At 43.9% G+C, this 16,643-nt stretch overlaps 1 protein-coding gene, 2 long non-coding RNA genes and 1 other non-coding gene across 4 annotated transcripts; 1 reads left to right on the top strand and 3 right to left on the bottom strand.

Moving 5' to 3' along the window:
• The first annotated feature begins 61 nt into the window (after positions 1 to 61).
• On the top strand, positions 62 to 10,663 carry tamalin (trafficking regulator and scaffold protein tamalin). Its single transcript, XM_089014760.1, has 8 exons — positions 62 to 511; positions 2,209 to 2,264; positions 2,475 to 2,529; positions 4,201 to 4,303; positions 4,982 to 5,075; positions 5,862 to 5,928; positions 6,515 to 6,581; positions 6,827 to 10,663. Exons 1-8 carry the CDS (start codon positions 299 to 301, stop codon positions 7,279 to 7,281), a joined length of 1,110 nt encoding a protein of 369 aa, XP_088870886.1. The 5' UTR covers positions 62 to 298; the 3' UTR covers positions 7,282 to 10,663.
• Positions 398 to 2,191, bottom strand: LOC148904148 (uncharacterized). The gene is made up of 3 exons (XR_016117298.1): positions 1,285 to 2,191; positions 1,095 to 1,193; positions 398 to 524 (listed from the first exon to the last, which is right to left on the bottom strand). It is a non-coding gene; the product is annotated as an uncharacterized LOC148904148 (long non-coding RNA).
• LOC148904145 (uncharacterized) lies at positions 5,087 to 13,880 on the bottom strand. The gene is made up of 3 exons (XR_016117299.1): positions 13,720 to 13,880; positions 11,981 to 12,079; positions 5,087 to 5,475 (listed from the first exon to the last, which is right to left on the bottom strand). It is a non-coding gene; the product is annotated as an uncharacterized LOC148904145 (long non-coding RNA).
• trnad-guc (transfer RNA aspartic acid (anticodon GUC)) lies at positions 12,535 to 12,606 on the bottom strand. The gene has a single exon. It is a non-coding gene; the product is annotated as a tRNA-Asp (tRNA).
• Positions 13,881 to 16,643: the final 2,763 nt, after the last annotated feature.

Here is a 16,643-nt window from a genome sequence, read left to right as displayed (position 1 = left end):
CTTTGAATTCGAGAGAACACCGCCTGTCAGAATATTCAATTGAAGGAAATTGGGTGGAAATAACGTCTTTATTTTACGGTACCGTAGTGTACAGTGTACAACAGTGTACAACGCCACCCAACAGCACTTGGGTGTTCTTTGTAATCAAGCCCCGCCCCCTCATGTGCTTCCCTGCGGGAGACAACAACTTGAGGGCAAAACACGCACGAGGGCGCACGTTGACACGCGAGGATTCCCACATTTCTTGCCGTTGTTGCACTTTGGGTGGACTTGCAACGAAGCTTTTTTTGGAAACGACATGACCTTCCGAAGGCTGAAGATGGTGGAATCAAACGGAGCGGACAGCGCGGCGGAGGCGGCGGCGTCTCCCCCGGACAACGACGTTTATTTCCCGTCGTCCCAGTCGGACAGCTGCCAGGGGACGGCGCCGCGTGAAAGCGACTCCTCGGAGCTTTACAACTACAAGACGCTGGCTTACTCCGGAGGCACTCTGCCAAGAAACTTGAGAAAGGTAAAGTCAGCACCTGTTGAAAGATTTAAACGGTTGTCGCTTGCAGAGAAATGTTTCGTTCGAAATTCAAAGGGGGTTAGCGTGCTGCCGTTAATTAACGTATCGCGTTGTTCTGATGTGTTAAAAAAAACACACAAGTAACGCTTAAAATAGAACAGAACGCAACTTGGTCGCACGATTATTATGATTATTAACTATTTTTTCCCTCGAATGATGTGATAAACGTTGACTGTCCACCCCACCACGTTCCATTCATTGGATTGATGATAGTTGGAATCAAACAAGTCCGGATGGAACCACCGAAAGATTAATTTCGCGTCGGTTAAGTTGCAGAACTGACAAAAAAATACCCACACTGTTAAAAAGGAGGCGTAAATGTTGAAATTCGAATTCCATTTTTTCGAATGACTGCTAAAAATAAAGTGGAATACAGTAACGTGATTTGCACCTCGTTACTTTGCACCTATGATTTGATGCGAAGATTCGTCATATTCCGTGCATAAATGTTTTTCTCCACTTGTTTTCAAGCTGGTTGTTAGATTTCAAATAACACGCGACTTCCGACATTACTGCAGGATCAAACCTGTTGCATCTCCAACTTGGCTTTGATGTCACCTTGCAGCCACAACGGATCCTTTAAAAGTTTGAGCACAAACAGATCCAGGGTCAAGTTGTTGCCACCCTAAAACATTCAAGACCATATTACTTAACAAGTTTAGTGTTGAATAAATAAAATTAGCAATGTTCGTGAATTCGGTTTGCATTATTGTCACCTGATTTGAAAGTGTTTTTCATTGATCGGCCATTGTTGTCTTTTCAATAAATCTCGTGGAAATTCAAAATTATTGTCATGACATGCTCTTGAGAACATCGTCAGCAACATGTTTTGTCAACCATGATGTAAAGCACGCACGCACGCCCCTACCATGCAACGGCTGGAGTGACATAACGTTTATTAAGCGTTGCATAAGGTTGGCTAACTGCGACACATTTTTTTTTCTTTCTTCCTGGCTGTTTCCCCTCTCTGGAGCCTAAAAGTCATTTGCGTGCCAGTTGGACACTTGCTAGCTGAGAAAGTTGACTCGAGCGTCCCGACTGGAGGTACAACAAGGCCACATTGTGATCATGTGAGGGCGGTCCATCCTGCTGGAGCAAAACCCCCGTTCAGATGTTGCCCTAATGTGGCTTTTGGGGGAATAATAAATGCTCTCATTGAGCAGTCTGCGTGACAATTCTGTAAGTAAGAAGACTTACAGAAAGCCACAAAGCGGCCTTTCATCAGAAAAGGACTGAGTTGGAAAAGATTGAAGAAGTGAAGCCTTGTGGCGGGCAGATATATTTATTTTGGTGGGACCGGCTTGACTTTGGATTCATGCGCATACCGTGAAAGTCTCCACCTCTCTTTCCCGGATCCCCAATAGTCTGAAAAGCATGTCGAAAGGTGACGAAAGCTTCTGCTGGAAGTAAACAAGCGTGACACATATTTGTCGCTTCGTTGTAGAATTTTGATGAGTCAAAAGCCTAAAAATACAGCCATCAAGTGCACATGTGCATTAGCTTGACAGAGCAGTTTGTGCGCTGCGCATGTGTTTGTGTTTGTGTTGTGTGCACGCACGCGTGCGGTGGGTGTGCCCCGGAAAGGCCCGGGAAAACCTTTGGAGGTCATTTGTCCTAACGTGCCGTTTTCTCTTTCGCAGGCTGGCGCGTCGCACAAATGGAAGCCCCAAATGCCGTCACCGGCAGAACCACGGAGGTAAGTAAACACTTGATGATACGGCAAACACGATCATTGTGGGGAGCAAAGCACATTGATGGCTGCCTCGTACACCCTAAAACCTCTGCAGGGAAATGGGTTGAAAAAAAAAAAAAGAATTTCCATGACAAATAATAAGCATAGTGGTAGTTCCCACGGTTGCATTTCTAGCAGTTAAAAATCCTGATCAATGTGCCTTTTTGTCTTCAGGAAGGTGGTGGTGGTGGAGAGGATGGACGGACAATCGTTTGGGTTTGAGATTCAGGTAAGACAAGGAGTCTTTTTCTTTTCTTTTGTGTGTCCTCGCACATGGATGTGAGATGAAGATATTTATAGTTTGAATGATCTCCGCATTCCCGCCCTTCCTGCAGCCAGAAGGAAATGCACACAAGACGCTCAGTTGGGCCGCCGTTTCTTTGGCGATTTGCGGCGTGGTGCGCGTGCGCGTGTTGATCAGGCGGCCCACAAGGCCCGCTTCCTTGTGGCTTTTGTCCGTGTCGCAAGAACACGTCTGCCGTGACTCTGCCGACCGATGATGCAGTGGCCCGTATGAGGAAGTGGCGACGGGCAAACGTCATGTTAGCAACTCAATTGTGGCCAGACAAACAGATGGACATTTCGCATTCAATCATCTCATTTTCCATCCAGACTGAAATGAAAATCTTTATCTCTCAAATGAACTTTGAAAGGAACAAAGTGGCTGATTTGGAATGAACTCCTTCACTGCCAGACGATGTGCAAAAACGTGTCCACTCCAGTGCCAGGGTTTTTGTCATTGTCACTCCAATTGCAGGACCTGAAGAACATTGAGTTTTATTCAGCGTAAAAAAAAAAAACCTTAGACTCGCTTCTTTCATTGGAAAAAAAAGGGAATTCCTAAATAATATGGGTCTGGAGTTATATGAGCTTGAAATGGGGGCGACTGTACAAAGTACAATTGGATACATACATCTTGATTTATAAATTGCCTCAACAACAGATGAGGCTGTAACAAAGCACTAACGTGGACAAAAGGCAAATCCTGCCCCCTCGTGCCAGAGAAAAAATATTGCCAGAGGTCTGACCAGCACTTTATCGGCACCCCCCCTGCAAGAAAGAACAAACATTTGAGAATGGCACTGAATGGGTTACAAGGTGACATTTTTGTCTTTTTCTTTTAGGGGTGAAATAAATGTGACTCTTGAAATCATGCAAACGATCTTTTGTGAGACGCAAACTTTTAGAAGAAAGATCTCCTGACGTCTAAAAGACGCCTTGTGTTGTTGATCGTAAAGCGTCTGCCGTGCCAAGCGCGTCACCCGCATGAAGCGCCGTCTCATCTTCACAAGATTGGATGAGGGAAGGAGGGTCGTCCTTGTCTTTTTCTTTTTCTTTTTCTTCTTCTTCTGTGTCCCAGAAAGAACGTTTTGAAAAAAAGCAAAGAAAATGTTCTCTCCTGCCAGGTCGTCATCATACGGGCTCGCACGCTCGCTCGCTCGCTCACACCAAAAGTGCACAACCAACAGCGCAAAGTCTGGAGCCCTTTTGTGTCACATTCAAAGCATTTTTCTTTTCTTTTGTAACCATTGGAGACTGTTTGCAGTTGGTGCCAAGTATGACAGCACTCTTCCATGCTTCACATGGTTTTGCCTTGGTGGAGGTCCGCACGCCATTGACTGTCCCGTGTTTTTTGTCGAACTCGTGTTCAAGTGCTGATTGTTGCGCGGTATCTCTTGAGCCACATGGTCTGTGTGGTCTGTCGTGGCTTCCCGAGCTCGTCATTCTTGCTTGCGTTATCAGGATGAGTGTCACACGATGTGGACATTTCCAGTGCAGCGACATCAATCGTGTGTGTGGGAGAGGGGGGGGGGAGCTCAACGACAAGAAAGAGGAACTTTTTTGTTGGTTTGTTCTCGCTTTCATTCTCACGGAAGGCCTTGCGTTGCGTGTCTTTCAGACTTATGGCTTGCTTCATCAGGACCAGAAGATGGTGGAAATGTGCTCGTTTGTGCACAAGGTGCATGACGACAGCCCGGCCCAACTTGCGGGACTTCAAGTTGGTAAGTTGAGAGTCCGCTCAATTATTTGCTAGCGCTCAGGAGGCTCTGCGGCGGTCAGCTTGACTTTGGGTGTTTCGTGATTGCGGGCGCATGGGTTCATTCATAGGAGCCATATTAGAAGGAAGCAACCCACAGTGAGATTATCTCACCTTAATTCCAAAGAAGCCACTGCTTTGTTTTGAGCCCAGACTGAGACACAAAGTTGCCCGGCGAAAATCAACATCAAAGGCGCAACGACCACGCGGGCTCCTTTGCTCTCCTCCTCAATCAGAATCAGAATCATCTTCATTGGCCACGCAAGGAATTTGTCTCCGATAGAACAGGATTTTTCAGCCTTCACGTGAAATACTTCTTGTTGCTATTTTTAGTAGCAGTCAATACCAATCTGTCAGTGTTTTTTTGAGCTGAAACTGAAATGAGACATTTCCCAAGATGCTCACGCCGCCATTGACTGTACTTCCTTCTTCTCGTCTCGCTTCAGTTTCACTTCCTAAATTCCTCTCGCCAGCCAGACATCTATTGTGGCGATGCACAAAACAAAGCCCAGGCTTTGTTTTGTTATGCTTTGGGGTGAAAAAAGACCCACTTCCACTTCCGCGTCCGTCCGAGATGCACGTCTCGCCCGTTTTTGGAATCGAGCCACTCAATGCAAGTGACCAAATGTGCGCATTTTTACAGGCGAGACCATCGCAAGTGTGAACGAGGCTCCCGTGGAAGGATTTCGACACAAGGAGATCGTCCAGCTCATCAAAGCGTGTGGAAACACTCTTCGGTACGGACACAGCAACTTAAAGCTAGGATTGATTCCACAATACAAGACATCTTTCTTTATATGGCGCTTTCACAACCGCCGCACGTGCAACAAAACGCTTTCCAGAACACAGAAGATAAAATTACAGCAAACAAACAAAAATAACTAAATGATGAGATGCCTTGTTGTTTGAAGCAGTTCTTGATGTCGTCGGCTACAAGCCGTGTTTGAATGTTAACAAGAACTGCAGCGTCCATTGACCAAAAAAAAAAAAAAAAAAAAAGAGAGATGGGTTCACTTCTCCAATCCGCTTCAATTCCAAGCGCTGACTCTCAGTTCCAAATCTGCAACCACTCTCTGGGCCGACCGACCCTCCTCTTTTGTCATCTTTTTCTGCAGCAGTTAACCATCCAACTGCGCCCTTCACAAAACAAAACAACAAAACAGGGCCGTGAAAAATACTGCCAATGACAGGCGCGAGAAACACAAGCGGCGACAATCAAATCCGAATCAGAAAACCTTTATTCGTCCCACAATGAATGGCACGGACACTCCCACTCGTCCATCGACAAGGCGCGATTGGCAAATCGTAATCATCATAATAAGAGACATTTCTGAAGATCTGAAGACCAAAAAAGGCACGCGCAGCGTGATTGCGTAGTTCCTCTTCACAATGACCTGCTCAGTTTGTGCTTGATGAAAAGTGTCTTTGATCAACTTCAGTGTCTTTGCCACACTTTTTTTTTGGGGGGGTTAATTTGAAGAATTGGCCCGTTAAATGTCATTGATTGGCTTCTTCCCCTCAAGGCTGGAGACGATTTATAGCGACTCTATCCGGAAAGCCGAGCTGGAGGCACGACTGCAATATCTGAAGGTGAGCCCTTTGTCAAAACACACTTAAACACGGACGGGCCTTCGCGGGCCTTCACAACCCCCGTCCGCACCTGTCGCCCGCCTCCACCTGTTACGTCAGCGTTTTCTCCAGCGCATTCTTGCATCGGAGCTGTTGCAGCAGCTTCCTGTCAAGTGGTGGACCAGCGCCCTTTGACCCCCCCGCCCCGAAAAGATCCCAGCAGCTGCGCCTTTAATCCCATCTCGCGGCAGCCCCCCTGGCACACTAATCCAACATTTTACAGATGAACCACTGCGGTCGCTCGACACATTGAAAGGATGCTCATTTCCAAGTGTGGAGGTCACAAACGGAGGCACGCGGCAGGCATCCCAGTTCAGCGTCGCCACTGACAACAAATGTGATGTCATGGCACTTGACGTCGATTTCGGCACATTTAGAACATCCAAAGAGAGCAACTAAAGGAAAGAAAAGACCCGGAGCGCAGGTTGCGCTCAGCATCTGTCTTGACCACTTGGGCTTAGAAGAAGAAAAAGAAATGGAAGTGAACGTTTTGAAGTCTGTTGTGGCTTCCTTTGGGAGTAAACGGCATTGTCTTGTTCCTTTGCAGCAAACGCTCCAAGACAAGTGGGAAGAGTATCGCTCGTTGATGGTGCAGGAGCAGAGGCTCGTTCATGGTAGGACAGCTCGCACGCACGCTCGCAAACCTTTTTCTTGCACGCACGTGCGCAACCAGCGCGTCTCTTTTCACGAACATGAAGCTAAAAAGAAAATTTGCACCTTGTTCACAATCAGCAAAGTTGCTTGATGAATGTGCGCTTTGTCAACAGCACACCATTTCAACTATTCTGGACACATTTTCTGTCATTATCCAAACAAGCGATTGGAGACGCCGCAAGCTAACGCGGCGTGTGTTTCTCAGGCATCGTGATGAGCGACGCCTCCGCGTACGAGTCCCTGGAGTCGGCGGGCGTTTACGGCAGCCTGGGAGCGCCCAGCCCGGCCGCCGCCAGCTCCGGCGGCCTGAGCGCCACCACCCAAGACGACGACCCCCTCTACCAGACGTGCTTATACCACGGCGACACGGCGGGCGACTCTGACGCCGGCGGGGGCAAACGGCTCAAAGCGCCGCCGCCGCCGCCTGCCAGAAAGCAGCGCCTGCGGCCCGCCAGCGAACTCTTCGCCTCCGCCAAGACGCAGTTGACGCGCAGCGCCAGCACCCGCAGCCACGCGCGCGTTCCCTCCTCGGCGCCCGCCCTCGACAAATCGTTGGGCTCGGGCTCGTTGCCGAGGAAACACAGAAGCTTCCGGAGGCACCTGCTCAAGTTCATCCCGGGCTTGAACAGGCCGATGGTGGAGGAGGAGAGTAAACTGTGAGGTGAGGCGATGCGATGCGATGCCTCCTCGCACCACCAAAAAAAGCTTCAAGCGACCAAAGCTGTATAGAACTGACTGTCACGTTTACCTTTTGGTGTTTTTTTTTAATTTATACAGTACCTGTTTGTTTATGTATTTATTTGAAATGTGTATGACTTAAAGTCCACAATGAAGAATGAGGTTTTTTTCTTTCAGTTTTTACTGCATGCAGCAATTTTTCTAATGACAGCTGAAGAATCATTTAGCACGTTTGATGTTTATTTCTAAAGAGCCATGTTCTATTTTTGTCTGACAAAAGTGTTGTTTAAAAAGAAATGGAGGCATTTCAGGTTTCCTTTCAGTTTTTTTGACGTGCGACAGAGTTGAGCAAACGTACCAGCTGTCCGCCCGCCGCAGGTGGAATAGTTCTGCGCTTCGGCCGTTCTTCTATCGCAAGTGACGACATACACCAACGTTGCATTGAAACACACAAGCCGCGCTTTCATGAGACCTTTAATTAAATGTCGCATTTGTGTCGTGTGTTGGAGCATCACACGCGGTCGACATCACAAGAAAGTGATGGCGGCGTGTCATGCAAGCGAGGTGTGCAGAAGGCTGGCTCGCACGTGCGCTTTATTGTCACGAGGAAGGCCTGACCCTGAATTCCAAGCGCGAGCGCTTTCTTTCCTCCAGCTCCTCAAGACGCCTCTCGCCACATTCCCGTGGCGCCCTGTTTGTGCGGCCGTGTGGAGGAGGTGGGCGGTGGAAGGTCTTTCGTTCTTAGCTGACCCCTGAGGTCACGCTGGCGTCATTCAGAAAGGCTGAGGCCTTTTGTCAGCGGGTTGAACGTGGCCCGCGAAGGCTCATTTTATGAGCACGTACAAAGGGTCGCTTTTGGCGGGCTAAAAACGCCTTCATAAATAGACACGGTCATTTTTGTCAGCATCAAACACTTTACATGGTCTTTTTTATTTCAGTACAAAACACCTTACTATACATAGCATTTTTTTGTTGTTGTTACAAAACGTGTTACTTTGCATCGTCTGATTTTTGGCACAGAACACCTGCTGACTATACGTGGTCTGTTTTTTTCTCATCGGTCCAAAACGCCTTCCTCGAGTATAGTTTAGCTTTTTTGATTGGTTCTGTGCCGATGGCCATTTTGTGTTTGGAAGCCTTTTACTGAGCGTCTTCATCTTTATTAAGTTCATAGAGTTGCTAGTTCTGTAGCCACAAGGGGACGCAAGCCTGCGTCTTCTTGTGCCGGTCCCAAGCCCGGATAAATACAGAGGGTTGTGTCAGGAAGGGCATCCGACGTAAACGCCTGGCCAAAACAACATGCCAATCAAACCGCGGAAGATGGGGGACACTCATTCGCTGTGGCGACCCCTTGAAGCCCAAAGGACAAAAGGCCTTACTATACATGGTCATTTTTTTTTTGTCGGTACCGAACACCTTACTATACTCTGTCGGTCTTTTTTTCCGGTACAAAACGCCTTACTATGCATGGTCTTTTTTTTCGAGACAAAACACCTGACTACACATGTTGCTTTTTTTGGAAGTACTAAACGCCTTACCATACATCATCTTTTTTGGTACACAATACCTGACTTTACATGGTCGTTTTTTTTGTCGGTATAAAACGCCTTACTATACATGGTCCTTTTTTTAGTACAAAACGCCTTATTATACATGGTGTTTTTTTTTTTTTTTTTTTTTCCTCAGTACAAAACACCTGACTATACATTGTCTTTTATTCAGTACAAAACACGCGACTTTACATGGTGTTTTTTTTTGTCAGCATAAACCGCCTTACTATACATGGTCCTTTTTTCCGGTACAAAACGCCTTGCTATACATGGTATTTTTTTTTTTTCAGTGCAAAACACCTGACTATAGATGGTCATTTTTTGTCAGTATAAAACGCCTTACTATACATGGTCGTTTTTTTTTTTTTGTTTTTGTTTTTCTCAGTACAAAACACCTGGCTATACATGGTCTTTTTTGTCGGTATAAAACGCCTTACTATACGTGGTCCTTTTTTCCGGTACAAAACGCCTTGCTATACATGGTGTTTTTTTTTTTTTTTTTTCAGTGCAAAACACCTGACTATAGATGGTCATTTTTTGTCAGTATAAAACGCCTTAATATACATGGTCGTTTTATTTTATTTTTTTCTCAGTACAAAACACCTGGCTATACATGGTCTTTTTTGTCGGTATAAAACGCCTTACTATACGTGGTCCTTTTTTCCGCTACAAAACGCCTTGCTATACATGGTGTTTTTTTATTTTTTTTTTCAGTGCAAAACACCTGACTATAGATGGTCATTTTTTGTCAGTATAAAACGCCTTACTATACATGGTCGTTTTTTTGTTTGTTTGTTTTTTCTCATTACAAAACACCTGGCTATACATGGTCTTTTTTGTCGGTTTTAAAACGCCTTACTATACATGGTCCTTTTTTTAGTACAAAACGCCTTATTATACATGGTGTTTTTTTTTTTTTTTTTTTTCCTCAGTACAAAACACCTGACTATACATTGTCTTTTATTCAGTACAAAACACGCGACTTTACATGGTGTTTTTTTTTGTCAGCATAAACCGCCTTACTATACATGGTCCTTTTTTCCGGTACAAAACGCCTTGCTATACATGGTATTTAAAAAAAAAAAAAATTCAGTGCAAAACACCTGACTATAGATGGTCATTTTTTGTCAGTATAAAACGCCTTACTATACATGGTCATTTTTTTGTTTTTTTTTCTCAGTACAAAACACCTGGCTATACATGGTCTTTTTTTGTCGGTATAAAACGCCTTACTTTACATGGTCTTTTTGTTATGGTACAAAACGCCTTACGACGCATGCTCGTTTTTCGGGGGTTTTTTTCGGTAAAAAAAACTACAAAACACCTGACAATACATGGTCCTTTTTTACAGTACAAAACGCCTTACTATACATGCCCGTTTTTGTGTTTTTTTTGTCGGTATAAAACGCCTTACTATACATGGTCCTTTTTTCAGTACAAAACGCCTTATTATAGATGGTCGTTTTTTGTGTTTTTTTTTCTCAGTACAAAACACTTGACTATACATGGTCTTTTTTTGTCGGTATAAAACGCCTTACTATACATGGTCCTTTTTTCTCAGTACAAAACGCCTTACTATACATGGTCCTTTTTTGTCAATATAAAACACCTTAGTATACATGTTTTTGTTTTTTTTTGTCGGTACAAAACACCTTACTATACATAGTCTCATTCTTCCGGTACAAAACGCCTTACTATGGATAGTCTTTTTTTTCCGGTGCAAAACACCTGACTATACATGATTTTTTTGTTCTGGTACAAAACGCCTTACGACGCATGCTCGTTTTTTGGGGGTTTTTTTTCGGTAAAAAAACAGTACAAAACACCTGACTATACATGGTCCTTTTTTACAGCACAAAACGCCTTACTATACATGGTCCTTTTTTTAGTACAAAACGCCTTATTATACATGGTGTTTTTTTTTTTTTTTTTTTTTCCTCAGTACAAAACACCTGACTATACATTGTCTTTTATTCAGTACAAAACACGCGACTTTACATGGTGTTTTTTTTTGTCAGCATAAACCGCCTTACTATACATGGTCCTTTTTTCCGGTACAAAACGCCTTGCTATACATGGTATTTAAAAAAAAAAAAAATTCAGTGCAAAACACCTGACTATAGATGGTCATTTTTTGTCAGTATAAAACGCCTTACTATACATGGTCATTTTTTTGTTTTTTTTTCTCAGTACAAAACACCTGGCTATACATGGTCTTTTTTTGTCGGTATAAAACGCCTTACTTTACATGGTCTTTTTGTTATGGTACAAAACGCCTTACGACGCATGCTCGTTTTTCGGGGGTTTTTTTCGGTAAAAAAAACTACAAAACACCTGACAATACATGGTCCTTTTTTACAGTACAAAACGCCTTACTATACATGCCCGTTTTTGTGTTTTTTTTGTCGGTATAAAACGCCTTACTATACATGGTCCTTTTTTCAGTACAAAACGCCTTATTATAGATGGTCGTTTTTTGTGTTTTTTTTTCTCAGTACAAAACGCCTTACTATACATGGTCCTTTTTTGTCAATATAAAACACCTTAGTATACATGTTTTTGTTTTTTTTTTGTCGGTACAAAACACCTTACTATACATAGTCTCATTCTTCCGGTACAAAACGCCTTACTATGGATAGTCTTTTTTTTCCGGTGCAAAACACCTGACTATACATGATTTTTTTGTTCTGGTACAAAACGCCTTACGACGCATGCTCGTTTTTTGGGGGTTTTTTTTCGGTAAAAAAACAGTACAAAACACCTGACTATACATGGTCCTTTTTTACAGCACAAAACGCCTTACTATACATGCCCGTTTTTGTGTTTTTTTTGTCGGTAAAAAACGGCTTACTATACATGGTCTTTGTTTTCTGGTCCAAAACGCCTGAGTATACACGGTCGTTTTTTTATTTTGTCCGTATGAAACACGCGCCAGCGTTCACTCAACCTGGAAGTAACTCAAATAGATAGAAAGCTAGCTAGCTGGCTAGCTAATCCTCCCATCACTCCATTGCCTACCTTCCATTAGCTTCTCAGACATTTGTTTGTAGATTAACAAAGACAATGCAGTGAAGTGTTACAGTGCGAAAGACTAACGAGGGGCGGATTGGGCACGTAATGGTTCTCATTACCTCTGAATGGGTCGTTAAAGACACGTCGTAGCCAGTGGGGGGTCTCGGCCGGAAAACCTTTTGTGAATGCTTGAATGGCAGCCTGCAGTGAAAGTTCAGCTGTTGACCAAAGAAAGACAAATGAAGCTCAGATAAAGGTGTGTGGCGGCCCCTTTGTGCACCACAAAATAACTTCTCGAAGTTTCCCACATTGGCTCAATATCCCACTTAAGGAATTTGGTGACCCCAACAGGCAGCTGTGAGGACACTCACAACGCTCTTGCCAATACATTTTAGGTTGTGACGTTATGGTGAATAATTGCAAATTATACCACCCTGCCTGGAAGTATACATCGGGCATACCAATCCATTCATGTGCATAAACAGCTAATCATGAATATTGTTGTCGTTTTATTTCAAATTTTCACCACGCTGACTCTTAATCTAACTTTCATAGCTGTCAATCCCCAACCAAAATTGTGCTGCATTATTCTAGATGATTTTTCCCCCAATGTGGGATGCAGGATCAGAATCCCGATATTCGTCCCACAATGGAGAAACTTGCAAAGGTTGTTCTCCCCGTCGGGGAATCGAACCCCGGTCTCCCGCGTGACAGGCAGGGATACTCACCACTATACTAACGAGGATGTGTGCAGCTAACGTTTTCCGATGTCTGTCATAAAGATAAGATGAAAAGAAAAGAAAACTCATCGACAAACAAGTCACATCGCGACAGGAGGTGCAATTAAATGAGCAAACAAGGAACAAAGCTTTCAACGGTTGACTGTTCAAACAATGAAAAGCAATTCCACACATAGGTGACGTTAGTAGTAAGGAACCGTGAGCTACACTGGCGACTTAAAATGTCTTGAGATTTTCCATGGTGTCATTAAAAAACATTTCCCAATGATTGAACTGAAAATGTGAAATCAATGTCAATATTGTTCTCCGTGAGCTATCGTCGCTCGACGTGATCATCAGCTGAAACTCATGACCTACGGAGAGATGAAAATGTGAAATTCTGTACAGATGGCAGCCATCTTATGTTGAGTACCACTGAAAATCAAAATGGCCACTTTTGACAAATGAAACATTTCCTGACTTGATGTTGAGACAGATGTGCCAAGTGCTACCACGCCACACTTGGTCTCAGTTATTGCTGAATATTAATAGGGTACTTGTTCTGACAAAAACATCAAATAAGTACATTTACAAACGATATTCTTCGGTAAAAACGTTGACGAGTGTCAAACGGCAAGATAAAAGGTCTGAAATGGAAGCTGCCATCCACTGGAAAGCCTCCAGTAGACTTTTGGATTCGCCAGAGGAAATTTCTTCAGCTCGTTGGATGAACGCTGAGCGCGCCGGATGATCAACGTTGTTCGCCGTCCACATGTGGAGCGAACACATCTGTCTTTGATCCGCTCGACACATTTGCAGCGTTGTAAGGCAACTCAAAAAGAAGCCATGTTCCCTTGAGAACAACAACATCCAAACTATGGGGAAGGGGGACTGCTGCTTTGAAACAGCCGTAAACAAACAACCCAAAAAAAATGAGTCGTCTTTAAACAAGAGGGCATTAAGAGCGTCATTGATATTGTCTCCCAATAAATCCTGACATTTCTCCCCACGGGGATTAGCCCCAAGGAGCCATTTCGAACGACTGACTCATTGACATGCAGAATGGTCATTTGATCGGCCATTTTGGCAAACAACAACACTCTCTCATTGACCACCACTAAAGAACATGCCGTACTTACCGGGGTATTACTCCCGCAACCTTAGTAGAGCAGGGAACTATCCTGTCCATTAAGGATATATATAGGCCAGAGTTACCAGCACAACTTTCGTTCGCTGACGAAGCTTCTCAGATGAGGAGCAAAATGTCCGACACCTTCAAGGAAGTACAGAAGACTGCAGAAAAAAACATTTTCCTTTCATCACTTTGCTGCTGTGAAATGTAAATTTCTCCACTGTGAGACGAATAAAGGCATATCCAATCCAATCCAATCCAATCCAATCCTGTACGACTGAGAGCCGACACAGACCTAGCAGGGTATTCTGTATTTTGGAGTCAAAAACAATACGGTTGCCTTGATTCAACCTTGCCTGATTCGTAATCAGATGATAAAACTACAAGTATACCCTAGCACTAAGGGGAAAGAAATACAATGACAACGATGGCCATTTTTAACCTGGGAGACTGCTCAACATGGGGAAGGTGTGCAGATGGTCTTTCCATGTTATCAGACAGGTTCCTCTTTTGTTTAACGTTTTTAGAATTTTTGAACACACACACACATACACGCACGCACACACCGGGCATTATGTAACTTTTTTTCCACTGCACACACATTTTGCTTCATGGGATGTTATGTAGGAAACATTCAAATGTATCCTTGAGGCTCCACACAACGACAGGCACAACACAAAGAAGTATTTCAAAATAAAACAGCTAAAGGCATTGCAAAGCAAAGCAAACCAAAGTATTCTATGAAAATGAAAAGATTGATGACATTATAAGACCTTTGCAAAAATTCCAAAGGGATTTGAAAGTAAAGAAATAAAAAGTAAAAAGACCATACAGTAAAATTAATTAGAATATACTTAAAAGACATTTAACAGAAGGCATTGACCAAAAAAAAGATTCCACTATTGACTGTCTTTACTTCTGTTGGCAGTTCATACCATTTGCATGCAGCATAACGGCTAAATGCCATTTCACACATTTTCTTGTACGTCGTCCACGTCTTAAAATGCATAATAAACATACTTTGTACCGTAAAAACGTACAGGGTGATAGGCGCGGTTCCAAATGACAATAATAACCAACAATATATTCACACAAAGCTGTTATTTAACACGTCAGAACCGGCCGCGGATCTCATTAGACTGTGCAAGTTTACTTATTCAAATGTCGAAGCGAGCGTGAGAGATGTTATCGGCAATGTCAACAGGCCACTTTCGGAGGAACATCTGGAAGGTGATAGATAGTTTTGTGCTCTGGACTGTGCCTGTGTTGGATGTGTGTGTGTGTGTGTGTGTAGGGGTCGGACGAGTCTTCAAAGACAATAGCGGGAAGTGTCATGGCGTCGAGCTGAAAATACAGCGGGTCGGCTTTGAAGTACTTTCCCAAAGAAAGACAGCAAAGTTAGCGGAGATGTCACTGGCTCAAATGGCATTCCAGATGTTTCCGATCAAATTTGCGAGGGCGTAACAGCCTTCTTTCTTCACAGCTTCCCGGCTGTCTTTAAAGGCAGGAAGCAGCGAGGATCAGCCAGTTGTGATCGCCGACAGAACGTACACATTGTGTGTGAAAGTGAGGCACGTTGGTCTATTGTCCTGGCGTCCAAAATGAAAGCAACGTGTCGAAGGCTTCAGGAATGCGGCGAGCTGCCGTGTTTATCCAGGAATGGACAGGATATTAAGTCACGGGCTGTCGGAAAAGACGAGAGGATGGAGCCAGTCGGGATATATCCTCGTCCTTTTCCAAGAAACATTGCGTGTAGAGGAAATATCATCTTTATGGTGATGAGAAGCTTCATCAAATAGAGTCGTGTGCTAAAGGCTCAGGCCCTTTTTTCATCAGTCCAACTTAAGAACGAACAATGTAAATACCTAAAAAAATAGACTGTGCTGTAAAAAAAATCAAGCTTTTTAATTCATTCACTGCCAGACGTGCAAAAATGTGTCCTCTCCACTGCCAGGGTTTTTGTTATTGTCATGCAAATTCCAGCACCCGGAGAATATTGAATGCATGGGTCAGGAGTTATATGAGCTTGAAATGTCCAAAATACAATTCAATCCATCCATATTGGCTTATATAGCGCTTTAACAACAGCTGAAACTGAAACAAAGCGCTAAAATGGAAAAGAAAGGAAATGCTGCCTCTTGTGGAAATGTAAAAGCATTGCCAGAGGCCACGGGCAGCGCTTTATCGGCACCCGAGCATGAAAAAACAAAACCTGAACAAATTTGGGAAAGAAAAAAATGGTGTTGGTTGTCCTTTAAAACATCAAAGTTAGATGTGGGCTAAAATGTTTGCACGGTTGCTTTGAATTGGGTAGAAATTCCGGACTACTTTCAAACAAGAAGGAGTTCGCCAAGCAGCCATTGTCACTTTCCAGCTGAATGGCAGCTGTGGTTGTAATGCTGGACATGTTCTTTTCCACAACGCCACAAGTTTCTTCCAGTGTGGAAGAGGGCAAGGAATAGTATTGTTTTGCTTTTTATTTATTTCTTTATTTGTTTTTGGTTTTTTTTGGGAATGGGGTGGGCTGACTTCACCCTTTTGGATATACAAGCTCCCCTGCTCCTCACGGTCCAGGAAACTTTGAGGCAATATCGAGTGTATGTGGAAAACAACCCCCCCCCCCCCCCTCTAAAAAAAGTAAGGAGGAAAAATATCAAGTCGAAAAAGAAGGGGGGACGTTAAGAGGACAGCCAACATTTGTGAGTCAGCCATGGCGAGTCTCCCAGGCATGCCTGAAGTAGACACAAAATACAAAGAGTCCATCGGAGGCCTGCGAGGACACGCCGCAGTTTCCTGGACGTGGACTGCTCTGCCTTCAAGTGTTCACAAGGCTTCCGGATGCTTTTTCCTGTGGTCTTTGGACAACGTTGCCAACACTTGTCTGAGTTGTTCGCTCGTAAGCAATGAAAATCACTACATACGGATTCCAAA

The sequence above is a fragment of the Hippocampus bargibanti genome, linkage group LG01, assembly GCF_051943395.1.
Source record: "Hippocampus bargibanti isolate YZ-2025 linkage group LG01, ASM5194339v1, whole genome shotgun sequence".
In the NCBI taxonomy this organism is placed as follows: domain Eukaryota; kingdom Metazoa; phylum Chordata; class Actinopteri; order Syngnathiformes; family Syngnathidae; genus Hippocampus; species Hippocampus bargibanti.
This window is presented reverse-complemented; position numbering and strand designations above follow the sequence as displayed.

Excerpts from the sequence above, each read along its gene's own strand:
- tamalin (XM_089014760.1), top strand. The coding sequence starts at position 299 with ATGACCTTCCGAAGGCTGAAGATGGTGGAATCAAACGGAGCGGACAGC. Across the intron at positions 5,076-5,861 it reads GCGTGTGGAAACACTCTTCG|GCTGGAGACGATTTATAGCG; the intron begins GTACGGACACAG and ends CTTCCCCTCAAG. Across the intron at positions 5,929-6,514 it reads CACGACTGCAATATCTGAAG|CAAACGCTCCAAGACAAGTG; the intron begins GTGAGCCCTTTG and ends GTTCCTTTGCAG.